Source organism: Mus caroli, chromosome 11, assembly GCF_900094665.2.
Source record: "Mus caroli chromosome 11, CAROLI_EIJ_v1.1, whole genome shotgun sequence".
Lineage (NCBI taxonomy): Eukaryota > Metazoa > Chordata > Mammalia > Rodentia > Muridae > Mus > Mus caroli.
This window is the reverse complement of record NC_034580.1, coordinates 25,998,270-26,025,702: the sequence shown is the minus strand read 5'-3', so window position 1 is coordinate 26,025,702 and position 27,433 is coordinate 25,998,270. Positions and strand designations below refer to the sequence as shown.

Below are 27,433 nucleotides of genomic sequence, written 5' to 3'. Positions count from 1 at the left end.
GTTCCTCTTTCTCCACATCCTCGCCAGCATCTGCTGTCACCTGAATTTTTGATCTTAGCCATTCTGACTGGTGTGAGATGGAATCTCAGGGCTGTTTTGATTTGAATTTCCCTGATGATTAAGGATGTTGAACATTTTTTCAGGTGCTTCTCAGCCATTTCATATTCCTCAGGTGAGAATTTTTTGTTTAGTTCTGAATGTTTTTTTTTTCAATTCCATCACCTGTTTGGTTGTGTTTTCCTGTAATTATTTAAGGACTTCTACCTGTTTAGCAGTGTTTTCCTGTAATTCTTTAAGGACTTCTACCTCTTTAGCAGTGTTTTCCTATTATTCTTTAAGGCCTTCAACCTGTTTAGCAGTGTTCTCCCATATTTCTTTAAGTGAGTTATTAATGCCCTTCTTAAAATCTTCTACCACCATCATGAGATATGATTTTAAATCTGAGTCTTGCTTTTTGGGTGTGTTGGTGTATCCAGGACTTGCTGTGGTGGGTGTACTGGTTTCTAATGATCCACAGTGTTCTTGGTTTCTGTTAGTAAGAGTCTTACATTTGCCTTTCGCCATCTGGTAATCTCTGGTGTTAATGTTCTAGCTGTCTCTGGCTGGAGCTTGTTCCTCCTGTGATTCTGTTAGCCTCTGTCAGCACTCTTGGAAGTCCAACTCTCACCTGAGTCCCAGTGGGTCCAAGCACTTTCTGCAGGCAAGCTCTCCTCTTATGGGGCAGGTGTCCAGAAGTCTGGAGCTCTGATCTACCTCCTGAGTCCTGGTGTCAGAGCCCTACCTGTAGGCTGACTCTCCTCTGGCAAGGAAGGTGTCTCAGATCTGCCTCCTGGCTGAGGATGAAGGCCAGAAGGGACCCTGTCAAAGAAGTTCTGTTGCTTCTGTCGCCCATGTTCTCTCCCGTGATTATGAGGTCCTGGGTATGCTAGGGGTCCTGCGGTGTGGAGAGTCATAGAGTGTCCTCTGAGGCCCTTGATGCCCTTGTCCAGGTTCATGCAGAAGATGTCCGGGCTGGCCCCGACTGGAAAGAATCCCAGCCTCTGGTTGGGCGGGGTTCCTTTGTCCCTGTTTCTGCTGGCACAAGACCCTCTGCGATTCTTGATCTCGAGGTGATCCCCAGGTCCTGTGGCGTGGGAGGTACTATGGAGCCCTTGGTGGCCTCCGCCTGGTTCAGGCAGAAGATGGTGGGGCTCACCCCGACCGGAACGGATCTACTTGAATCTTTTTTATGTGGTGGACACATAAAATATGGAAAATATGGAGTACATTTATTCATTTATCTCTGTATTATGCTTTTATGAAATAGAGTCTTACTGTGTAGTTCTGTTTTACCTGGAACTCTTTATGATGACTAGATTGGTTTCAATCTCAGAGATATACCTACCTCTAGCTTCACTAAAGTTGTGTGCCCCCTTGCCTGGCTCAGATTACATCTAGTAATTTCTGTATGTTGACCCATTCCTGCCTCTTTCTGGAATAAAGCTAACTTGATCATGGAAGATGATCTTTTTTATGTGCTTTTAGATTTTGTTTTGAAATATTTTATTGAGAAATTTTATTTATGTGTCTATATTCATCAGATTGGCCTATAATTTCTTCTCATTCTTCTGTATCCAGCAGTTCTCAACCATGGGTCATGACCCCTTTGGAAGTTGAACAACCCTTTCACAGGGGTCTTCTAAGACCATCAGAAAATACAGATGTTTACATATTTCTTTTTTCTTTTCTTTCTTTCTTTCTTTTTTTTTTGTTGTTGTTGTTAAGTCTTTGACTCCTTTTTGTCTTTTTATGCAAGAGTAATACTGGATTTTAAAAATAATTTAGAATAATTCCCTCCTTTTCTTTTTTACAGAATAATTTGGGAGTCAATTCATTTTTGAAGTTCTGGTGAACTTTTAATCTGTATCAAAATGTTACTGGTTTTTTTTTTTGTTGTTGTTGTTTTTCAGTTAGATCCTTAATTACTTTATCTCTCAATGGTTGTTGTATATCTACTTAAATTATTTACTTCATTTGATTTAACTTTGATAGCTTAAATATATATCCCACATTGAGCAGGTCACTATTTGGCCTTTCCTTCAGTTTCTGCTCAAGTTTTTGTCCCTGCACTACTTTTGGATAGGAACAATTTTGGATCAAAAATTTTCAAGGTGGGTTTATGTCCCCATCCCTTCACTGGGGGCCCTGTCTAACTACTGGAGGTAGTCCCTTCAGGTTCTATCTCCCCACTATTGGGAGTTTTGGCTATGGTCACCCACATTGAGTTCTGGAAGCCTCCCATGTCCCAGATCTCTGGGACTTTCTAGAGGCCTCCCCCACTTTCTCCCACCCCCCAAATATACATGTTTCCTTTCATTCTCCTAACCCTCTTGGTTTCTCTCCTATCTCCCACCGATTCTGCCCCATCTCTTTTCTTAAATTTAGTAAATGTTTTTATGATTTTGTTGAAATGTTTTCTATGTCCCTGTTCTGGGTTTCTTCTCATTCTTTTGTATCCAGGAGTTCTCAACCATGAGTCATGACCCCTTTGGAAGTTGAACAACCCTTTCACAGGGGTCTTCTAAGATCACCAGAAAATACAGATATTTACATTATGATTCATAACAGTAGCAAAGTTAAAGTTATGAAGTAGCAATGAAAATAGGTTTATGGTTAGGGGTAACTACAACATGAGTGTTGTGTCCGGCCAGCAGATCTGTTGTGTCCTGCCAGCAGATCACAGCCTGGGTTCTAGCCTGGAAAGGCATTTTGGAAACCTGGAAGAGAAGAGGGGCTAGGCGGCGAGAGAAAGAAATGTAGCTAAGACAGCATTCTGATCAAAGCTCCATTTTACTTCTTTAGACACTCAGTTATAAAGGAAGGGGGAGGGAACCCGATTTCCCGCCAAGTAACCCGGGGTCCAGTAGCAGGAATGAACACGTGTGTGTCTCCAAGCAGCAAAGCGACAGGGTCCAGCAGTGGGCGTGGCAGAAAGAATGAGCAGGAAACTCCACCCTTGAGCAAGCAGGTTCCAGGGTTGGGGAAGGGAAACCACACATGAGGAATTGTATTAAATGGTCATAGCATTAGGCTGAGAACTACTGTTCTATACCTATTATTCATAAATTTTGTCTATATATAGTGACCCAGAGTCCCTGCCATGTCTTCAAGACCAGATATTCTCTTTTCCACATGATCCATGGGTGACACTTTCCTTAGAGCCTTTTGTTTGGATTCCTGAGTTTTAAAGCTTTATTTAAGTTTGTTCTTCAGATATTCTATCTTCTTATTCAGTTTTCTCTTCATATCTTCAATTGTTTTCATGATTTCTTCTGCTGTTTGTTTCCTAGGTCTTCAGGTTCCCCTCCTCCAAACCCCACACCTGTCCACTTTCCCTCCCAGGTTCATCCCTCTCTCCCCCCTTGTGATTGCTTTCTTCTCCCTCCCAAGTGGGACTGAGGCATCCTCACTTGGGCTCTTCAGCTTGCTGACTTTTTTGAGTTCTGTGGACTGTATCTTGGGACAGGGCATCAAGTAAGGGAGGGGATTGCCATCCCATGGTCAAAACTCTAACTCATAATTGTTCCTGTCTGAAAGAACAAGGATGGAAATGGAGAGGAGCCTGAGGAAAAGAAGGTCCAGTGACAGGCCTAAAGTGGGATCCAGCTCAAGGGGAGGTCCCAAGGCCTGACACTATTACTGAAGCTGTGGAGCACTCACAAAAAGGGACCTATCATGACTGCCCTTTGGAAAATCCAACAAGCAGCTAAAAGAGTCAGATGCCGATATTTGTACCTAACCAATGGAGATGCCGATATTTGTACCTAACCAATGGACAGAGCTGATGACCCCTGTGGTTGAATTAGGGAAAGTCTGGAAGAAGCTGAGGAGGAGGGTGATCCTGGTCCAGTAGTCTCAGCTAACCTGGACCCCTGAGATCTCTCAAACACTGGACCACCAACCATGCAGCATACACCAGCTGATATGAAGCTCCCAACACATATATAGCAGAAGACTGATAGGTCTGGGTTCAGTCAGAGAAGATACACTTAACCCTCAAGAGACTGGAGGCCCCAGGGAGTTTAGAGGTCTAGTTGTGTGGGGGGTAGGTTATAGGGACATACTTGTGGAGACAGGGTGTGGGGAGGAGGTATGGGGGGTGGAACAGTCATAGGCTAGACAGGAGCAAGGGAATAAAATCTAGAGTGCAATAAATAAATAAATAAATAAATAAATAAATAAATAATTTTTAAAAAGAAGCTTGAATTATCTAGGCATACAGTGTAAAAAGCTGCTAACCGGAACTTTTCCATCTATCTTATCTATCTATCTATCTATCTATCTATCTATCTATCTATCTATTTATCTATCTACATGTGCTAATGTGGGAGTGATATTGGCGTACACTGTTCTACCATTCTCTGCCTTATTCCCTTGAGAAAAGTCTCTCCCTGAACCTATAACTAGGCTGGCTATCAGAAATCCCCAGTGATCCTCCTGTCTCTATCTCCCACAGCTCTGAGGCTGCAGACACTTGCAGCCATACCCTGATTTTTACATGGGTGCTGAGATTTGAACTCAGGTACATGTGAGGCAACATATTTTACCTGTTCTTGTCAACTGAGCCATCACCTCAGCCCAATAATAAAACTTTTAAAAAAGATATGTTCAGATTAGCATGTAACTACCCATGTGCATAAATACTTCATGATTTATAAGCACAATCAAGTCATTACTCTTTACTTCAAAAAATGATAGTTTGTTCAGTATACTAGTATGCCATGATAATAATCACTATTAACACAGACTCCTTTCATTGCTGCAGGATTTAGAGTGAGAAGATACCCCAATTTCAAATTTTAATAGCATAACTCTACCAAATGCTTGAAATATATCTATATCTTATCTCATTTAGTTATAATTACTGAGATGCTTATTGGGATAAACGATTTACCACTTATGTTTTTCAGACAGCATGAAACAGAAGATGCTGGTATAGCATGTGTAGCTGAAAGAAAAGTAGAAATCAAAAATGAAAAAAGTCCTGGGAAAAGCACACAACACCCAAAACCATGTGTGGACAGAAGACGTGTAAATTATGCTAAATTCATATACACAAATGCAAGAACATACAACGAGCCAGTTCCCTACATTGATAATAAAGGGCCAGAAAAGCAGGTTGGACTGACGCTTACTATATATAAATGTAGAATTAGATTCGGAAGCTGTTTTGCAGGGCAATTTGATTACAGTCTATTTAAAGGTCATGACACATCTCAGAGCATTGCTGTTGTTACAAGTAGTTAAAGCAGTAACCTAGGGTTTAGTAGAGAACCATGGCATCTAAGCTCTCTGTGGGTGGGTAGGGGGATGGAAGGAAGAATCCAGCTAATGTTTCTAGAGCATCAGTCTGTAGCCAGTAAGTGCTGCCTGAGGACTGCTGAACAGCATTCTCTGTAGGGTTGTGTTTCTGTCATGTGCTAACATAGCACTTCCCATGATGTTCCGAAATTCTGCCTTTCTACAAAAGACTAGCTTCCACTGCTAGGAATAAGTTAAATTTTATGTAAATTGTATTCTTTAATCTTTACAATCTGTATAAAATGGTATTTAAAATATTTTATAGATAATACTCCTGGGTGGTTACATAGTAAACAAATATTACAGTCTTCTTTCTGGCCCAGGACTATTGGGTAAGCCAAGCTCCTCTCACTCTATCTACCATAATAAATATAGTACATTATTTTTTGAGTCAGATTTGTTAGATAGTTGTAGTCATCTCCTATTGCTGCTGTTTTCAGTTACAAGCTTCAGTACTGACTTAAAGAAACACAGGTCTACTCTCAGGCTGTCCTGAAGCTTGGAAGTTCCAAGACAGCCTCACTGGTTCTCAGCAGGGGTCTTAAGGGGGAACTTGTTTCTTGCCTTTCCCAGCATGAAGAAGCTACCTCTAGATCTTGACTCAAGGCATCTTCCTCTTCGGAGTCAGCAGCAGCACACCTTCACCTCTTTCCTCTGGACAATTTTCAAGCCCTTCCCATAGAAGGACCCTTGAAATTACTGTAGGCCCATCCTATACTCCAGGATAACCCACCCTACCCCACATCTCAAAATTCCTGCCAACAATGCCCCTTTGCAGTGTGGCACAACTATTCACAAGCTCAGAGGTTAAGACAAAATGTATTTGGCTGGTCAGAGGAACATGTTTCTGTCTACACTGTGAATTTCACCAATTCAAGTGTGTAGTCCTATCCATTTGCCAAAGGTGCCACACAAAAATTCTTATGTCAGCCACACAAAGCCAACTGTGGAATTTTGCCTTCATCCTGCAAACTTCCCCTGAGCTCCTTTGTACACAACCTTTTCTCTCGCTACAGAATGACAGTTGCCAAACTGACCTGTTTTCTATAGTTTTATCCTTTTCTAGGGAGCCATAGAAATTAATTAATATAGTTTGTGGCTTTAAAGAAAATCCTCTCAGGGGAAAAAATGCATTTACAGTTCTGTTCTCTGCTGCATTCTCGTTTTTTTCACCCTTTCTCTGCCACTGTATATTTTTCATGACTCTGGTCAAATGAGCTTCGGCTTCCTTATCTATAGAGTGAGGATAGTTTATTGTGAGGATTTGTTGTGTAACAAAATGTTTCTTGTGGAGATGCAGCATGCATATCTACTCATCCCACATAGGGATCTCGTGACAAACCACAGTAGGGATCCCATGAAAAACCAACTTAGTGTATCGATGAGTTCTATTGGGCTTACTTACCGGAAAGACTCAGAGACAGCTTCATCACCAAGGTCCACCCCAGCATGGGGTGACAGCAAAATACAAAAACAACAAACAAACAAACAAACAAACAACCCCCCCCCCAAAAAAAAACCCCAAAACCAAAATACAACTAGAAAACATGGAACATAGTACACAGCCTGCAGGCAGCTCAACAGGTTGGAGTGTCCCTCTCAAGTGACTCTGGCCTAAACCTCTTCCAGTCAACAAGGCTAATTTCTGCTTCTTCTAGGCAGCTAGTCTGATCTCAGAGGTTGATGTTTTAATTATTTTGTCTTGTATTTTGTTTGTTTTGTTCTGTTGTTTTGCAGCTCAGCTTCTTTCCTTCTGAAAGGGACTTCACCTCAGTCTTTATTAGTTACTCAGGCAAGAGGGACCTAGTGAATCTCATCAATTTCAGGGACTTCCTGGAGCTATTTTGAGTTATATACCTTCCTGCCCTAGGAGTTTCCTGTTTAGTCTCTGAGGAAACTGTTATGCAGCAGGCTTAAAATAGATACTTTTGGTCAAGTCCTTTTCTAGATGCTAGAGATTCAGCACTGAGTCAAATAAATGGTGGAAATGCTCTGGTCTTAGGCTGCTCATATTCTAATGGAGGAATGGGCAACAGAAGTAAACTAATTAGGATGCTGAATGGTATGGGCTTGCATGGAGGACAGGGAAGACTGCTGGTGCTAGAATTGCAACCTTATTCTTTTAATTTTGTTTCTCTCTCTCTCTGTGTGTGTGTGTGTGTGTGTGTGTGTGTGTGTGTGTTGCAAGAACCTATTCTCTTCCATGTGTCAGTGCTGTGGGGAGCAAACCTGGGTCATCAGACTTAGTGGCAAGTGCATGTACTTTCTGAGCCCTCTTGCTGGCCCAGAGTTGTAGTTCTGAATAGGTGATCAGAGAAAGTCACATGAATAAGGTTCTAAGTGAGGAAGTGACTACCATATTGAACATTCTTGGTTCACAAAGGAAGCATGTTAGAAGCAATTGTTCTTAGTAGCACATTTTGCTGATCTGCACAGCTGTGGGCCTGAGGATATCACTGTATCCTACTTAAAGCTGGATTCTAAAGTAGGAGACCTAACACAGTGTTGAGTCTAGGAACTGAACAACATAATCTGCCATTGCATTTTCTCACATAAGTGTTTTCCAGTATGACTTTTGTGGAAGGAGAGGTGTGTCATGTGAATGGTCTCAGACACCTCACCCTGTTCCATTACTTTCCCATGGATGGTTAGGTGGAGTTCTGCTCTCACATATTTAAATGTAAATTGTCTGTGGGGTCCTCCATACTAACACCATCTAACATTCCTCTGTTAACAGTGAACAAGTGTTAGTTCAGATTTATATCTTAAGTCATTTCTCTGCACGGTGGAGACACTAAGAGGGTGAAACTAGTTCGGAAAATGGAAAGGTTGAAGCTTGAAAACTTAATCCAAAATGACTTACTATAGTTTGTATTATAAATATTGTGGAAAACAACAACAAAAATTAGCCACTGCCATCCGGAAGGCTAGCTGACAGTTGTTACACACTCACTAGACCAATGAGAGCCAGGCCAAGGAAGTGTGAAGCTGAGTAGGACAGACATGAGCAAGATGCATCACAGTTACAGAGGGATTGGTGTACACATGAAGGGATGAAGGGAATATTCGTATTTCAAAAATAAAAGGAAAGCAACAATGAACTTGCTAATGCCTTCATTTCCAGGAACCTAAAAAATGCTCATTTTTATTTCACATGTGTAAAATTTGTTCCTTTATTCAAGATGACATTTCTTTTTAAAAGTTAGGTTAGTTAAAATATAGTAATACTGGCTTTCAAGTAAAATTAAGCTGCCTAAATATTTTAACTGCTGTTTACTGGTATGATTGTACACTGAGATCTCAAGATATGTTTTCTTTGGTTGGTTGGTTAGTCTGGTAGGACCCCTACGTAGGGTAGTATCTTCCTATGTGGGTAGCCCAAGCCTTCTTCCTCAGATTCCTGAGTACTGGAATCATGGGAGTGTGTTCCCACACCTGGCTTTTAGTTTTATTGGTTTACAAGATTTTTTTTTTTAAATGAAATGATCATATATGCATTTCTACCTAATGTCATAAAATTTGGGTGCTAGAAAAAGTAAAGCTAGTTTTCTGCTGCTGCTGTTTGTTTAATTTTGTTAAAAGCTAATCTAACAGGAACAATTGGTATTAAAAGAAAAATTATCAGCCCTTGACCTCCAAGACCAAGTACTCAGTACAAAGAAGATTCATTTGCTTCAGCAGAAAAGAGGTCAGGGAATAAGAGTCAAAGACAGGAGAGAGAAGGGGTAAAGAACAAAGAAGAGGGAGGAGGGGTATTTGTCCCAAGGGACAAAGGACTGCCTCTGGATAGATAGGAGACAGATGTGGCCCGCAGGCAAAGGGTGGTTTATAAAGGTACAAGGGGGAAAACCCTGTGTGTGGGTGAAGTATTTAATTTTGATTAGGCATGTTAATTAGGGCAGTCAAAGGGGTCTTTTAATTGCTGTACTTCAATACTTTGATAGCTGGTAGACAGTTTCAAGAGGAGAAAGAAGACAAATAAGGGAATAGACCTTGGTGATTAGGTTCAGGAATGTAATCTAAGAATTTTTAGAAACACAGAGGGAATGATGGGAAAGAGGGCGTGGCCTGCCAGAGCTATGCTTGCCATACTCTTAGCTAACCAGGGTCCCTTCAGGTACTTTCTTTTTTTAATACTGATTTATTTATTTACATTCCAATGCTGCCCCCTCCCATCCCTCCCACAGTGACCCTTCTTTCTAGTGTTTACTAAAACATATTTCCAACGTATAGTTTCAGAACACTAGCCATTGTTCATCTCCTTGAAAAAATACATTTCCAAAGTTAAGTCAAAGGTTTATTTCCAAATACCTTTTTCAGAGAGTCACCATTTATATCAGTTTTGAGAAATCTTGGGATAAGCATGCTTGAATTTGCTTGAAAATATTCGTTTCCAAGATAGCTTTATCCATAGAACTTCTTCTGAATAACATCTATTAATAAATAGGCCAGAGAACTGTTGTTCCACAGAACACAGCTTAGAAGTAACTGTCATAAGAGACTTTAAGAGTTGCTTTTAAAAAGCAAATTTTCCGCATCCCTGGTATCATTGAGATACCAGTTTGAGAACATTGTAACTCACATGACCTTGACTGCCTAATCATTGTGATAAAACTTCCACTTTTTTTTTTTAAGCCACTGAGCTCTACAAATTAAATTCCATGGTCTGTGTAAAGTTTTGGCAGAAATCCGTGTCCTTGGGAATCCCCAGAATGTGGTAGTGGTGGTGGTGGATGTTGGTGATGGAGGTGGTAGTGGTGGTGGTGGTGGTGGATGAGATGGTATAGGTGGTGGTGGTATTGATAGAGGTGGTAGTAGATTTGCTTGTAGAGATTGTGATGTGGAGTTGGATGTGGTAGAGTTAGAAGTAGAGATGGTGTGATGGTAGTTGTGGAGATGGTGGTGGTAGTAGAGGAGGTGATGTGATGGTGGTGGTATTGGTGGAGGTGGTGGTAGATGTGTTTGTAGAAATGGGGGTGGAGGTGGTGATTGTAGAGATGGTGGTGGAGGTGGTTGTGGAAGTGATGTGATGGTAGTTGTAGTGATAGTGGTAGTGGTGGAGGCGATGGTTTTAGACAGGAAATTGCTGCTTATATCTGGCTGGCTAGCTATCCTTGAACTCACAGAGACCTGTCTGGCTCTGACTCCTAAGAGTTGAGATTAAAGGCCTGTATCACAACAACCTCCTCCATAGTGTGAGTTATGTCCCAGTTAATAGGTTAATAGGTATATAACACAGTCATTTCCTTAGAATTACTTCTAAGTGTGACCAGTGGGTTCATAGGACAACAGTCATGAAGCTCTCCAGGTCAGAGTTAGGGAGATTGTTGCTGTCGAGAATATATAGGCATTTCCCTTAAAAGGAGCCCCAGAGAATAGTGTCCTTGGACAGACATAATAAGAGATAGGCCTCAGAATAAGAAAAAGAAATAGTTACATTTTTTTTAGGCAGTACTCCGTTTACAACCTGCAAAATGGAGCCCACCCTCCAAAGCCCAGACAAAACCATCACACCCTGCTACTTCTCCCGTTTGGTTTATTTTGCCATAAACTAATTTTCATGGCAAAGCCAATCAATGAACACTAGAGTGAGCCATGGAACAGTGACTTTTTCTATTAGCTTTTCACCTGAGAGTGAGATAAAACCACATAAGTGAGACAAGAAGCCTCTGTTTCATTGGTGTCATAGTGTCTTGTAAGAAAACACCTGGATCGGAAGGCATGGATCCTTCATACGTGAACATGTGTTCTCAAGAGCACACTTTGCAGATATGAGGAGGAAGGCCCCAAACAGGAAAGTAACAGGGAAGAACACGTATCCATGTTTAATGTTCATGGAGCAATCTAACTACAGAGACCTAATTCAATCATACTTCATTCTTGTGAAATTACAGAAGTTTTCTTTAAGGTGAACTCAAGATCTCTGCTTGCATTATACTATAGGAGACAACATCAAGGCCCAAGACATTCCCTAATGGTTCCCTTGCCCAAAGTTACTTTTTCAGTTACTTGAGTATTAGCAAAATAAGCTCCTTCTCCTCAAAGAGTCTATGGTTTAAGTATATGCCTGATAACCTTTATATAGGAAAACTTCCTCGAGGCACTTACAGTTATGGTTTCAAAGTTTGTTTCCTCTAAAATGTATATTGAAATTTAAAAGCCGCTGTCTGTGTTGAGAGATGTGACCTAGGCCTTGAAGGCACTGCCTCATGATGAGCTCAATTCTGGCATAAAAGGGCAAGCCTATCATTATCAGGCCTCTATTTTACCTCTCCCACCCCTGCCACATTGAGGAGTGGAGGTTCTTGTTGAATTAGAGTTGCCAAACCTGCTGGAGCCTGGCTGTTTTCTTATTACATTTCATAGGCTCCAGAATTGAAAGTCAATGAACTTACATTATGAATTGCCCCATCCATGAGAGTCCACCTACACAGTATGGACGAAGACACTTAGCACTTTGAGATGGTGTGGTTAAACCTGTGCTTATTTGCCCTAGCCAGTGACAACAGAACACAGAATTTGGGGCATGTACAGGTAGGTAGGTGTTGGTGGCTGCCACAGCACTGTACCTGGAGGTATTTCTTAATCTCTATATGTTTCTTGTCTGTAAAGGGATGTGCCCACTTCAGAATTATTCTTAAAGTAAAAGAAAGCATATTCTAGTTTGCCATAATAAGCATTGTCATAATTATGGGATAGAGAGCTGTGAGAAAGCAGGCAATCCAAGACCAGTAGCAAACGACTTTTTAGCCAGATAGTGAGAAGATACCATCTGTTTAGTAATCTGTTCTAGAATTTTCTTAAGACCCAGAGCAAGTAGTCCACTTAAAAATCCATGTTATAGCTCATTCTGGAAATATAAAACATTAGTCAATTTCAGTCTTGTCCTGAATTTCCTAGTTGCTCAATTTCTGTGAAATGTGTTTATAATTGCCCTTTGTTTTATTATTCTTGGCTGCAAGTTGTTGGCCTAAAACTGGTGCTGATTTAACAAGCTGAGATCTGCTTCCCTTGTTCAGTTCTTGATCCTCTGTTTTCTGTGCATCCCATCTTGTCCAGTCTAAGAATACTTCTTACAATCCACCAGGATTAGTAGCTGTGCCTTCAGCCTAGAACAATGTTCGCATTCCTTATTTTCATCATTTCTTGATTTCTTGCTTCCCATCCCCACAAGATACTTTTGCTCTCTTTGGCCTTTTCACAAATTTACTCTATTTCTAAGCTTATCAACAGTCTCTATCAATAAGTTGACCTTGTTAGACATACAGTATACAGTTATTTCTCACGTATAGCCCTGGCTGTCCTGGAATTCACTCTGTAGACCAGGCTGGCCTCGAACTCAGAAATCCACCTGCCTCTGCCTCCCGAGTGCTGGGATTAAAGGCGTGCGCCACCACGCCCGGCTCCTTGCTTGTCTTTCGAGAAGCTGAGCTCATTTAAGAGGTTCTGTGCAGCTCTGTGGGGTGACCCTAGGAATACCTCTCCCATTGTGTATCAATGGAGCCTCAATTGTCAGAATTTATTATTGTAATATATGTACCCATTCCTCTTAAATCATATTACAGACATCTCTTACTACAGAGTCAGAGCTGATTTTTTTTTAAAGACATTTATTTTATTATTTGTATGTGTGAGCAGGTTAGAGTGCTACAATGCATTTATGGAGCTCAGAAGACAATTTCAGGGGACAGTTCTATCCCTACACTGTGGGTTCCGGAGATGAAACTCAGATTTCTAGGCTTGCTTGCTTCATAGTTATTTTTCTGTTGCTGTGACAAAACATCACAACCAAAAGCAACTTATGGAAGAATTTATTTTGGCTTAAGTTTTTAAAGATATGAATCTATTGTAGGAAGAGAAGCAGGGGCATCAAGGGGCAGTCAGGGTGGCAAGAATAAGAAGCTGAGAGGCTTCAATGTTACCACAACACAGAACAGCTCCAGCAAGGTCTTGCTTCCTCAATCTCCCCAAACAGCAACACCAACTGGAACCAAGTGTTCAAACTCCTGAGCCAGGGGGAACATTTCCTCAGTAACCTGTGTGTTACCACGAGAATCTGAGCTTGGATCCGCAAGATAGAAATGCTTGTAATAACACTGCTGGGGGACTAGGATGGGAACGTAATGAGAGGAGGAGGCAGAGATAAGCAGATCCCTGGAGCTCACTAGACACCCAGCTGGGCTGGATTGGTTAGCTTCAGGTTCAGTGGTAGACCCTGTCGCAATAAACAAAATGGAAGTGCAGCTGAGGAAGGTACCCTATGGCATGTCCTCTTCATGAGTATTGCATGCACATATACGTCATATGAACGAACCATACACAAAGTGAATAATAATTCTATACTAATATCTTGTTACATTAAATCACTGAATATTCATAGACTTTAAGCATCAAATGAAAATTTCCATCATTATTTGACAGTGCATTTCCATTTTTTTCTGTGAAGAGAAAATGGTGGTTCCATAGTGAAGCACCAAAACATGTCTCCCAACCATCTTATGACACCAAGAGTGTCCAGCGGAGTGACTTCCAGAAGCCAGCATGCCCACTGGTTTTGCCAGTCAAACACAGCCGGATGCAAAAGCCTTCTTGTGGAATAGGTAAGGTTATCCATGCAAAAACTTTATTACTCTCTTTCCTGCTATTGAATTAAGATACATTCAGTGCATATGCACCTCCTGAGAAAAAAGACTTCTCTATAGAAGTTGAAAACACATACACAACATATATAGTCCTCTAAAAGCCTGTTATTTCTTCCCAGCGGAAGTCTCTCCAGTCCAGTAGCTCTAGATACTGTACAAACCATTGATTACACCAACTTCAAAGTCAGAAACTTAGGAGAAATCTGCTCAGCTTTCCCATCAAATTATAAAAACTGTAACTATTAAAATAGAATCTGACTCTAACTGGCAGTATCTCAAAGTATACTCTGAGGGGCACTGATTGCTGTGGTTTGTGAAATGTCCCTCGGAAGCCACTGGATCTCCAGCCAGTCATATGTTTGTAGAGCCTTTACATTGCACACTATCCCACACTTAGGATAGCCCAATCTCTCTTCCTGTTCTTTTTCTACCTCCTGTCAATACAGTGTGACTATCTAGCGTCAAATATCTGCCAGCATGATTTCCCTGCCATGATGGGCTCCATTCTTCTGGAACTGTCAACCAAAATGAATCCTTTTTCTCTTACTTTGGAGTATTTTGTCACAATACCAGAAAAGGAAACTAAGATGCTAATTGTTAATTATCTTTGTATATAGTGCTTTTCAAAAGAAAAAAATAGTCAAGTAAGTTTTGTGCAACATGAATTTAAAAGTTAAATACAAAAGTTGACCTGTAGAATAGCCTTATTCTAAGAATAAGCATGATTTCCAAAAGATATCTTCTCTTTTTTTATCATCTCACTCTTATTTTTAGATTGTGTCTCCAAATTACTGTCTTAAAATACATAACTTGAGAAATAATATTACACAAATTGTTAAATATTTTCAGATCTATAATGATTTTACCTGACCATGGCTTTCTAGTAAATTGAATTATATTCTCTTATAATCACAGTGCTAATAACAGTCAACAAATGACTCCATAGAAATCATTAATGCTCTGACCCCTGTGATTTAACCAGTCTAGTTGACTCTTAGCTAGACTGAAGGTCATGGCATTAGAAAAATAGAAAATAATAATATGCAGCATGATTCCTACCTTGAGGGTAAGGGTTCATGAAAAAGGCTAACAAGCCATCAATGACCATGGCCTCTCCTTTAGAAAGAAATTTTGTGCTTATGATTGATGTTGTAGAACAAGTGCAGAGATTTTCTGCCTCCTAAGACTCTACAAATAGTCTATGGAATAGTAGCAGAGAAATAAGCAATAATAAGATGAAAACAAGAGAAGAAATTTTTTTCTGGAGCATGTGGGAGAAATTCTGAAGGTAGGCCAAAGAGAATAAAGAAATGCCTAGAAAGAAACATAACAAAGACAACATGACCTTTGTAATAGACCCTCAGGCATATCAGCAGACACAGGTGAGGGCAAGAATGAAGAGAACAGAAAAACATTGCTCCAAGTCAGGGTTTCACTAACAGCAATTTCCACCCTGTCTTAACGTTATAAATGACCAAAGAGCCAGACATGATGGCAATGGCACACTTTTTTAATCCCAACACTTAGAAGTTAGAAGCAGGTGGATCTCTGAATTAGAGGCCATCTTGGTGAACATAGGAAGTTCCTGGCCAACTGGAACCATGTAGTGAGACTCCATCTCAAAATAAATAAAGAAAGGAAAAAAGAGAATGAGGGAGGACGGAAGAGAGCAAAGGAGGGAGGAACGAAGGGAGGGATGGAGAGACAGACTACTAATAGCTGGAGAGATGGTGCAGTGGCTAAGGAGCACTTGTTTCTCTTGTAGAAGACACTAGTTTGGCTCCTAGCACTCACCTGGCAGTTCACAAACACTTGTAGCATCCACCGTCAGAGACCTGACACCATCTTCTGGCTTGTTGGTTCATATAAACTCACATAGGCACACACATAGAGGAATAGAGGAATCTTTTTTAAAAATGAAGACAGTTACAGCCTAGATTTGTAGCCAAATGATAACTACCACAGTAGTTATTTTGGAAAATTATTCTGGTCTTTATCCTATTTTTAATCATGAATGGACAGCCAAAAAGTAGAATTATGCCAAGGCAAGGAAGCATTGTGACCTTAAAACAAAACAAAAACCTTGAAACTTTGAGAGAAGAAGAGCCAGGTAGAGAAGACATTGGGAGGTCCATTCTCTCTAGGGCTCTTTTCTGAAAAGGATAAAATGAAGATGAGATAGTGACTAAAACATAACATTTATTTCAAGCATACTTTATGAAACTTTCCAAATATAAACTCATTTTATTCTTAAATTAACTGTATATAGCAGTGGTTCTCAACATGTGACTCATGATCCTTTGAGGTTGGAGGTCAAGTGACCCTTTCACAAGGGTCACATATCAGATATCCTGAATACCAAGTATTTATGATTGGAGGTCACTACAACATGAGGACCTGTGTTAAAGGATCACAGCATTTGGAAGGCTGAGAACCACTGCTATAGAGTGTAGGGATGCAGTGATACAATTGACATTCTCAGTTTTCAAGTAAGAAAATAAAATACTGCAAAATTTTATCTTACCCTGCTGGGGTCTTTTGTTGGGCCTACGAATGGAATTAACATGAAGATCAACAAGAGAGAAGCATAACAAATTTTAAAAGCACTTTTTGTGGCACCTTAGAGTCTCATAAGATGAAGATCCAGGGACATATAACATTCTCAGTGTTCTGAGTTGGACAGAGCTGTAAACTGTGAAGACGAGAACAGGCAAAGGGTTAACTGGGTGGAGACGCTAGTAATAGGTAGGAAAGGGTTAGGTTAATGAGGCTTCCCTGTAAAGATACCCTCTGGGCCCCATTTCCAAGAGTGACAATGCGAACTAGACTTTCCACCTGGTTGATGGATGACCCCCTTTACAATGTAATTTTATCTCATGCTGCATCCTATCACTTTCTATCTTCTAATGTCATGACCTTTGGTCTGGCTGATATCTATCTTCAACTAGACTGACCAAATCACAGAGGTTGGAGCATCAGTGATTTCTAAAAGAAATCTTTTGTTGACTCTTAATAGAGCTGTGGTTTTGATAAAAATGTAACTCAGTTTACTAGAATGACATTGTCAGGTAAAATCATTTTAGATCTAAAAATATTTAATAATCTGCGTTAGGAAGCTCAGAATGTTTTTCTTGCATCCATCATACAATATGGAGAGAGGTTATGTCATTTTGTTCTGACTAATCTCCTTCATTTCACTCCCTCCCCCTTCACTCCCTCTAGCCAGTTCTCTTTCTCCCAAATAGTTCCAACCTTCTGCTTTAAACCAATCCACCCCTCCTCCACTCCCACCCTCAAGGTGTCTTCTTTCATCACCCCTTTTCTCACTTTATGATTTACATATACACACACATTTACGTACTCATGCACATAAAAATTTAAATTTGGGTTACTCATGTGAAAGAAAGCATATAGTATTTTTCTTTCTGAGTTTGGGTCATTTCACTTAATGATTTTTTTTTATACTGGCCATTTTCCTGAAAATGTCATGATTTCATTTGTATGGGCCATAATATTTCTTTGTGTATATGAACTACACAATCATGCATTCATCTGTAGATAGCTAAACAGGTTCGATGACTTCCTGATTATTGTGAAGTGCAGCAATAAACATGAGCATGCAAGTGTCTCCATGCCATGCTGATTCAGAGAACGTAGGGTAAATGTCCAAGTTTGGTACAGCTGGGTCATATGACATCTCCATTTTTAATTTTCCTGACCCCTCCATAATGATTTGCATAGTGTCTACTGTTCTTCAGGCTCAATTAAATAAAAATATAGTAGGACGGCGTTTTTCAGGATGGCACCTTCAGCTATCACAGGACAGGTGATTAGCATTTGAACCCAGATAGCTGGCTCTAGTGTCCATGCTCATATGTAACCCTCTGTTCAGTCTCTAAAATGGTAAGAAAAATCTCCCTAAAGGGCATTGAAAAGGACCCATTGAGTATATCCAGATATGAAAAAAGGCACATACCTGCCTATCATGAAACAGTAAAACAACAGTTCAAAGAGAAGATCCTCAAACTTTCCATTAAAAGAGAGAGAGAGAGAGAGAGAGAGAGAGAGAGAGAGAGAAATGAGAAATGTCACCAATTATGAAACAATCCATGTGCACTCAATCAGCTCTGGTGTAAGTGTAAAATAAGCCCTATAGATTCTTAGGGAAAATAATTTTTTAACCTAGTGGGTTTGTGTGGCTTGGACACTGAGCACTTTCTCCAGGGGCAGTGGACACTGAACTTAATAAGAAAGAAATGAAGTTATTTGGCTCATAAGTGAACAAAAATCTTATTAGATAATATTGTAGCATTGTATCTAGAACTAAATAAAACATTTAAAGTTATACCACACTGCTTATATAGAGTAATAGTAAGTCATAGTGTATTTGAATTATTAACCACTGTATTGTACTGTTAGGCACTAAGTTAGAGTTTGGTTTTTAAAACCTGTCATATTATCTGTCTCTGTCTCTCTGTCTCTGTCGCTCTGTTTCCCGGTCTCCGTGTGTATATGTGTGTGTGTGTGTGTGTGTGTGTGTGTGTGTGTGTGTGTGTGCACGCGAGCGCGTGTGTGTCTTTTATCTCTCTCCCTCCCTCTCTCTCTTCTATCAGTATTTCCCATTACTAACTTCATTATTATAACCTCAGATCTACTATAATGATGAAACTCAGTAAGAGCTTGAATAACCAAATGAATGGCAGTCTCAAATGTTCTGAGTTCAAGGCCAGCTTGGTCTACAGAGTGGTCTACAAGTTCCAGGACAGCCAGGGCTACACAGAGAAACCCTGTCTCGAAAAACCAAACCAAACCAAACCAAAACAAACAAACAAAAAAAATTACTCTAAGTATGCCGGGTGTGGTGGCGCTTGACTTTAATCCCAGCACTTGGGAGGCAGAGGAAGGCGAATTTCTGAGTTCAAGGCCAGCCTGGTCTACGGAACGAGTTCCAGGACAGCCAGGGCTACACAGAGAAACCCTGCATCAAAAAACAAAAAAACAAAAACAAAAACAAAAAAAGAATTACTCTAAGTTTAATTCAAAGTCATAATCTAATTTAGACTAACAAAGAAAAAGCTCCAACATTGGCCTGAAATAATTCCTATGTAATGTTTTGATATTAAATTAAAATTATTTTAAAAAATATTTTACTGTAAGATTTTAGGCTGTGTAAAATTCAGCTATGTACCAGCCATTTATAGAATACAAACTATACCAGCATGTATTAAGGCCAATTAAAAGTCATTCTGTTCCATGAGCCCACTCAATTCCGTCTCATTGTTAGCATTTCAACAGTATTATCTTCTGTGAACAATAAACGTGCCCTTTATGTCTCATACCACCACACAGTTTCCTGGATGCCACAGTTAGCTAACATATGGCATGCTTCATAGTATCTGAGTCTTTCTAAAAACCAATCATATTTGGATTTATATCATAAGAATTTGTAATTTGGAAAGGTCGATTTAATTGATGAAGGATGATGTTTAAAGTTGAAAGGAAATCTTGGCTGCTAACCTACTAAGGTTTGTATTTTAATGTTCCTTTGAGTTACAGATTCAGACCCAGTGGTAAAAATTACTTTTCTAAGATGGATTTTAGTTTGTTGTTTCTTTTGTACCGAGGGGTATGCTTTCTTGCTGTATTTATTTATTTATTTATTTATTTATTTATTTATTTATTTATTTATATCTGACATATGGAGTATTTTAGTTACTTTTCTATAGCTGTAAAGAAAAATCATGATCAAGGCAACGTATCGCTGTGGTGGCATGGCAGCAGACAGGCAGATGTGGTGCTGGGGCAGTAGCTGAGAGCTTACATGTTAAGACATCTACCACAAAGCTGCAAGAGGCTAAGAGGAAATGCCTTGGGCTTTTGAAAACTCAAAGCTAGTCCCCAGTAATATACCTCTGCCAGCCAACAAAGCTATACCCACTAATTCTTCCCAAACAGTTATTCACCAAGTATTCAAATATATGAGCATATTAAGGGTAATTTTATTCAAACCACTACATGGAGCTGGAGAGATGGCTCCGCAGTTAAAAACACTTACTAGTATTATAGAGGACCTGAATTCAGCTTCTACTGTCCATATTCTGCACTCATAACCACCTGCAACTTCAGCACCCATGGAATCTGAAACCCTTCTGACCTCCATAGACACCTGCAAACATATGCCCCCAACCCCTATACACACACACACACACACACACACATACACATATATACATATATATATACATACACACACACATATATATATGTACATATATATACACATATATATACATACACACACTAACAAACACACTGACACACACTCTGACACACCATACAAACACACATATACACAGATACACACAAAGATACAAAGATACATATCTACATACACACACATTAAAATTAAAATATTCAAAATATATTATGAGAGTTACAGTTTTTATATTAGACTCAAGGGAATTCTACTGAGAAAAGTACAATTTCTAAGAGGAAAATATTTATTGGTATTTTCTACATAGCAATAAAAAGTTAAAAATGTTCTCAAATTAAAACTGCTAACCTCACACCAATGTAAGGGACACATTACGTATTGGAATATGTAATTCATATTTTGTTGGTGAAAATACCAATGGCTAGATACCAATTTGCTTAGAAAATTCCTATTTTAATTAAGTTTCTAAAAGTGGATTTCAAACATTTTTCATAGACTTTAACATGTTGGTAGTTCTTATTTAATAAGGCTTCATTTAAGCAATTAGTTGGATTCAATTTAATTTATTATTTTAAATTATATGCAGGTGTGATTTTTCTGCTTTGGGGTATGTAAGTGCGAGTACCCACAGAGGCCAGTATCCTCAGATACTCTGGAGTTGAACTTATAGAGGATTGTGAGCCTCTTGATTTAGGTACTGGGACCCAAAACCAGATTCACTGGGAGAACAGTGAGTGCTCTGAACCACTGAGCAATCTCTCCAGCCCTCTTGAATTCTTTTTTTTTTAAGTGTATTTTATTTATGTTATGCATGTTTGCTTATGTGAGTTTAGGTGCACCATCATGAGTTTATACATCCCCTGAGCTGGAGTTACGGATACTTGTAACTCACGACATGGATGCTGGGAACTAAACTCAGGTCCTCTACAAGAGCAGTAAGTGCTCTTAACCTTGAAGTCATCTCTTCAGCCCTCCATTTTCACTCATAAAATGGCACAACCACCAAGAACCTGAAAGTCTTCTCTCCTTTTCTCTCACTTAAGTTTTGCCCACTGTGTGAATTTTTAGAAAGTCTCATGTTCACACAGTTGAGACTGATAATTATGTATAGTTTTAATAAGTATAATGTTTGAGTACTAGATGTCCCTCTATAATAGATAAAATGACAGTCCTTTATTGGTCCCTATGGTTAAATGGATACTTTCTAAACTCATTATTTTGTAGCTATGAAACACTCTAGATCACAATTTACAAGGTGGCCTGGGTTAGTTTTTTTGTCACCTCGACACAAGCTAGGGTTGTCTGAGACAAGAAAACCTCAACAGAGAAATTGCCTCCAATAGGTTGGCCTGTAGGCAAATCTGTGGGCATTTTCTTGATCAATGATTGGTGTGGTTAGGCCCATCACAGTCCACAATGTGCAGTGTAAGAAAATAGTCTTGAGCAGCCTACGGAAAGCAATGTCAGTAAACAATATTCCTCCATGGTCTCTGCTTCAGTTCCTGCCCAGCTTGATTTCCTGCCTTGGCTTCCCTTCAAGATGGACTATGATCAGGACATATGGGCCAAATAAACCCTGTCTTCCCCGAGTTGCTTTTGGTAATGGTCTTTACCATAGCAATAAAAAGCAAAGTAGGACACAAGGTGATTCATTCTAATTAATTCAATTTACTTTCTTCTGATGTATTTTTATTTCAGTATCTCCATAACAAGCTACATTAAATTTAGTTTCCTAAAAGAGCACTCATCTTATTTGCTCAGTGCTCTGCAATCTGGGCCTGGGTTGTGTGGTAACATTCAGTTGGCAGAAACAGGCTTGAGAATCACACTCCGCTGGCAACCTGGGATTGCTGGCCCTCTTCTATGGTCTCTTCATGTAGTTTGTTCACCAAGGTGTCTGGACTTCCTACTTGGCACCTCAAGTTTCCCAGAATGCAAAGGGCAAAAACTGCAAAGCTTCCTTGAGGTTTACATTGGGAGTTTGCATCATGTCCCTCCTGCAGCATCATATTGGTCACATCTAATCACAAGACCTGCCCAGTCTTATTGAAACTATGTTCTGGCTTTTCATAGAAATAATACTTGCTTTTCCATTCTTTAGATCTTGTCTCTTTGGGGATGGATGGATGGATAGACAGACTGACTGACAGACAGACAGACAGACAGACTGACAGACAGACAGACAGACAGACAGACAGACAGACTGACAGACAGACAGACAGACAGACAGACAGACAGACAGACAGACAGACAGATTCATAGATAGAAAAGACAGACAGACAGATTCATAGATAGAAAACTCTTAGGCTTTCTCCTTGATTTATTTGTAGTTTTATCTGAATGCTTACTTGAAAAAGTGATCTGTTTTATAGGAAAACCTTTTCAGATTTTTCTTGCCTCCCAAGAATTTTTTTATTTGAATTAATAATTTATTGAAAATTTTATCAACTATAAAACTTTAATGCTTAATTCTTCTCTTTTTAATATTTTGAAGTATTGCTCAGTCATCTTGTGTCCAGTGTTGCTTTTGAAACATGTGATGTTGCTCTACTATATTTGAGAATAACATGTCTCTTCAACAGCTTTTGTAATTTGCTTTTTTCTTGGGAAGTCTTAGATTTCTCTGAAGAGATGCTACCTTTCCCTTCTATACCTCCCAGGACTGGGTGGAAAGTGAAATAAGAGAGAAACAAGAAACATTGGATGAAATTTAAGAAGGCTTTTCCACTATGCCATGCAGGCACCACCTTAAGTCTTGCCTGGTCTGTGCCTCCCCAGCCTCTTTTCATGCATTCCCTACTGTCTTGATCACTGTTCTATAGCTGTGAAGAAACACCACAACTAAGGAAGCTTATAAAAAAGGAAAGCACTTCATTGAAAGCTTGGTTTCAGTTTCAGAGAATTAGTACATAATCATCATGGCAGGGAGAGTGGTGGCAGGAAGGGTGGCATGGCACTGGAGCTGGAGTTGAGAGCTCACATCCTGATCCATAAGTAGGAGGCAGAGAGAAAGACTGAGCCTGCAGAGGGCTCTTTAAACATCAAAGCCCCATTCTAGTGACATACCTTCAAGAAGGCCATTTGTGTGATGCTGAGGATCAAACCCAGGCTTTGTGCATACTAAGTGAACACTCCAGTGACTGAGCTGCTTTTCCAGCCCACAAAGCTAGTTGTGATCATTAGCAGTTGCTGTTGCTCTACCAGGCCAGTCCACTGAAGGGCTTACCCCCACCATCCTTAAAGTGAAAAGGAATACCATCAGAAGGCAACCTCTTATATTTTAAATAAGAACAACACTAATATTTGCTGGAGTGGGCTATAGAGAAGTTGCCCAGGAGGACAGTAGGCAGCATTTATATCAATAATTTGTTCTGGAAGAACTTACAAGTTTTTATTACATTTATCTATCTATCTACCTATCTACCGATCTACCTATTTATGTATCTGTTTATTTGGGGCATGCCACAGCACATATGTGAAATTAAGAGGACAATTATAGGAGACTGTTCTTTCCCTTCACAGTATATGTCCCAGCGACCAAATTAATGTCACCATGCTCCTCACTAAGTGCCTTTATACTCTGTGCTCTCCCACAAACCCTCTGAAGGTATTTCCATGGTGTTGTTACTCTGTTGACAGGTGTTAGCAGGTGGTTGATGGCCGTGGGTCACAGTGATCTTCCAGATTCAGTGTGGGGAAACATCAAAAGAAGGTTTAAAAGCTGTCTTCTAGTCAGGCATGGTGGTGTATGGTATGGCTTTAATCCCAGCACTCAGGAAGCAGAGTTCAAATCCAGCCTGATCTACACAGTGAGTTCCAGGACAGCCAGACCTACATAGTAAAACTCTGTTTCAAACAAACCAGTCAAACAAACAAAAAAGCTGTCTCCCAACCTGTTCTTTTTTTAGCTGATATGATTTTTTTTTTCCTCCACCCTAGGTTGGTCATCAATCCTTTAATCAGCTTACTAAACTCTTCATACCAGTTTCTCACAGTAAGGGAATCAGATTCCTATCTTTCTCCCATCTATGGTTTTTCCACCAAATTTTGATCCCAGCATCTTATAAAAATATGAACATTACCCATTGATCCCATAATCCTGAAAGCAAATTCTGATTTTAGTTTTTTAATTGTCAATATGGAACAATCTAGAATCACCTGAAAAGTTAAGTCTCAGAAAAGGACTGTCTAAATCAAGTTAAACCATGGTATGTCTATATCAGATCATCTTGGTAATGCTAATCAGTATGGGGAAATTCAACCCACAGTGGGCAGCGCCATCCCCTGGGCTTGTGGTCATGGACTAAGAGGCAAGAAAGTGAGCTAAATACTAAAACCTGCTGTGGACTAAGTTCTCTCTGCTCTACCTGTGGGTGAGATGTGATTAGCATTTTAAGTTGCAGCCACCATGACCTCTTTGCAACAATGGGCTGTGACCCAGGATTGTAAACTGAGCAAGCCCTAAAGTTGTTTGAAGTACTTTTAGCAAAGTAACAGAAATAAAACTAGGACACATATTATGTACATTTTAGAAAGGAGAAATTTTATCCTCAAAAAAATTAAATGACCTCCACCAAAGTCACACATGTCCTCTATATGTGGTAGAGACTGAATTTGAAAATGTGTCTGTCCTCTACCGCTTACGCTTTGACCTCTCCACTAACTCCCCTGGTTAATTCTAAAATGTAGAGGTGCTTCATTTTATCTAAGAAGGTATCAATGTTCTGATAGTGAAAATATGATCTTCATAAAAAGATAGTTTTCTTTTCTTAATTTATAAGAAAAATATAAATTACTGGATTTTTCTCAGTCCTGCAGTTACTATGCCGTTGGCACCTGCTCTTCATTGGTGTGCCCATAAGTCCTTCAAGAATGGTAACTACTAAGGAGAAATTAGTGCTGATCTCAGTTAGAAATCAAGAAATTTTTATCACTTTACATTCTAGTCTGCTAAGTGGGGAACTATATCATCTATTATTATAAGTACTTGAATATTCATCCCTACTAGAAAAAATTATGTCAACATACAAAATCAAATTTATGAATGCTTAATAAGTATATATTTATAATGTATTTTTCATTCTTATTTATTCCCCTAACTTAGATCATGTTTATTTATTTACTATTTAGACAGGGTCTTTTTATGTCATCTTTGCTGGTCTGAAACTTGTCATGAAGATCAGGCTAGCCTCATACTCATGAGCTACATCTGCCTCTGCCTCTGCCTCCTGAGTGCTTAAAGGTGTGTACTACCACATTAGGCAACAATATGTCACACTGGAAAAAACATGTGTTATTTTATCTTGTTTTGTTCTGTTCTGTTTGAGGAAGAATATCACTATATATCCCAGGCTGACCTTAAATTCATCATATAGAACAGGCTGGCCTTAAACTTGTGTTAGTCCTCCTGTCTGACTGCTGGGATTAAGGCATATACCACCACTTCCAGCAAAAAGTGTCATTTGCAAAAATTATGTTTTGTTACATTTTAATAGTTTATATATAATTTATATAATTTAAGTGCTATAAAAATATATAATAAAAATTTAATCTACCTCTTTCCTCACATTTCCACACAATTCTCTCCCCTTAGGAAACACCGGAATCAATTTCTTACATATTATTACATAGAGATGCCAAGGATATGCAAATATTATGTCTGTGTGTATATTTGTAAAAGGGAGAATCGAGAGTATTTTCTTTGACAGAATTCAAAGCAGGTGAACACTGCTCTTTTTCTTTAACCGCTTTTGATAGTAAGGCCAGTAAAGTTCTAGTTATTTTAAACCCACATGCATTAGAGAGCCACTCACAGTGAACACTACATACCCATCACCCAAACTGTGGAAGATAAGCTTAGGTGCTTGTTAGAGGTTTACTGCTCTTGCAAGTGGGTAGAACCTCTGTTACTTAGGCTGACGTGTAAAGAATCTGTGTTCATCAATGCCAGCCACACTGGGTGCTGCAGTGACTTCAGCACAGACTTCTTTGGCCACCCTCTTAATTACTCAGTCAGGACCAGACATCCAGAAGAAACTTTTTCATACCCTTTCTAGCTGTCAAAAATAATTTGACAAATAACTTCTGTTTTTATTAAGGCATATTGCTATCTGTGTAATAAGCATATCTAATAGAAGCTAAAGGAATGGCTGAATGGTTAAGAACACTGCCTAGATTTTATTCTCAGCACCACATAGCAGCTCACAACCTTCTGTAACTCCAGTCCTCGGGGATCTGATGCCCTTGTCTAGCCTTTGAAATCATCAGGCACGTGGGTACGTATACATACATTCAGGTAAAATACTCAGACATATAAAATTCTTAAAAATATTTTTAAAGTACAAAGTGCATATATGGAGCTAATTTGAGCTGTTTTGATTTAGATTTTTTTTGTGCAGAATAAATGCTGAATCCAAATTTAGAATACACACTTATGGGGAGATAACTTTTGGAATTTCTCTTGATTTTTTTTTCCTTTGAGAAAGGGTCTCACCTTGCAGGTCTGGGACTCACTATGTAGAGCAGGCTGTCCTCACTGTCCTCAAACTCACAGAGGTGTTTGCCTCTGCCTTCTGAACTCTGGGATGATAGGAGTCTACTAGTATGCCTGACATTTTGTTGGTGGTTTCATAAAGCATAAATATTACAATATTTATATTTCCATACACAAATCTAATAATTGTAGTGATTTCACTGAACTATCTCTTGCTTTTCTTAGTTCCACTTACCAGTCTGGATGTATCAGGAGAACATGAGAACAATTTTGTAGAATACATCTCTTTTATACATCAATATGATGCCAGGAGAACTCCCAATGAACCCATCCAAGGAAAGGTAAGGCATTGTTCCAAACTAATTATTCAGTGCTGTGGAACGGAATAGATTTATGGGAGAACTTTTAAGCCTTTTAAGTCATGCTCACTTTTCTAAAAGTTCATCTAAACAAATATAGTCATAAGTAGACTAAACTTAGCAACGTGTCATAAAAAACAAGGAATGGCATCATGATTTTGAACTGCAAGGGTTTTAAATCTATTTCCTGAAAGCACTTACTAAAGTAATATTGATAAACTTTTAGATGTTTTTGATTTATGTGTGCCAGGAAGGCATATGTGAGGTTTATTTTTTTTTTATATATATATTTTTATTACATATTTTCCTCAATTACATTTCCAATACTTTCCCAAAAGTCCCCCATAGCGCCCCCCACTTCCCTACCCACCCATTCCCATTCTTT

The 27,433-nt window shown here is 39.3% G+C and overlaps 1 protein-coding gene across 1 annotated transcript in view; it reads left to right on the top strand.

Moving 5' to 3' along the window:
• The window catches only part of C11H2orf73 (chromosome 11 C2orf73 homolog), a 39,312-nt gene that overhangs the window by 11,062 nt on the left and 817 nt on the right, over positions 1-27,433 (top strand). Inside the window, 3 exon segments of the mRNA XM_021178156.1 lie at positions 4,950-5,157; positions 13,787-13,940; positions 26,915-27,030. Coding sequence (XP_021033815.1) covers positions 4,950-5,157; positions 13,787-13,940; positions 26,915-27,030 — 478 coding nt within the window.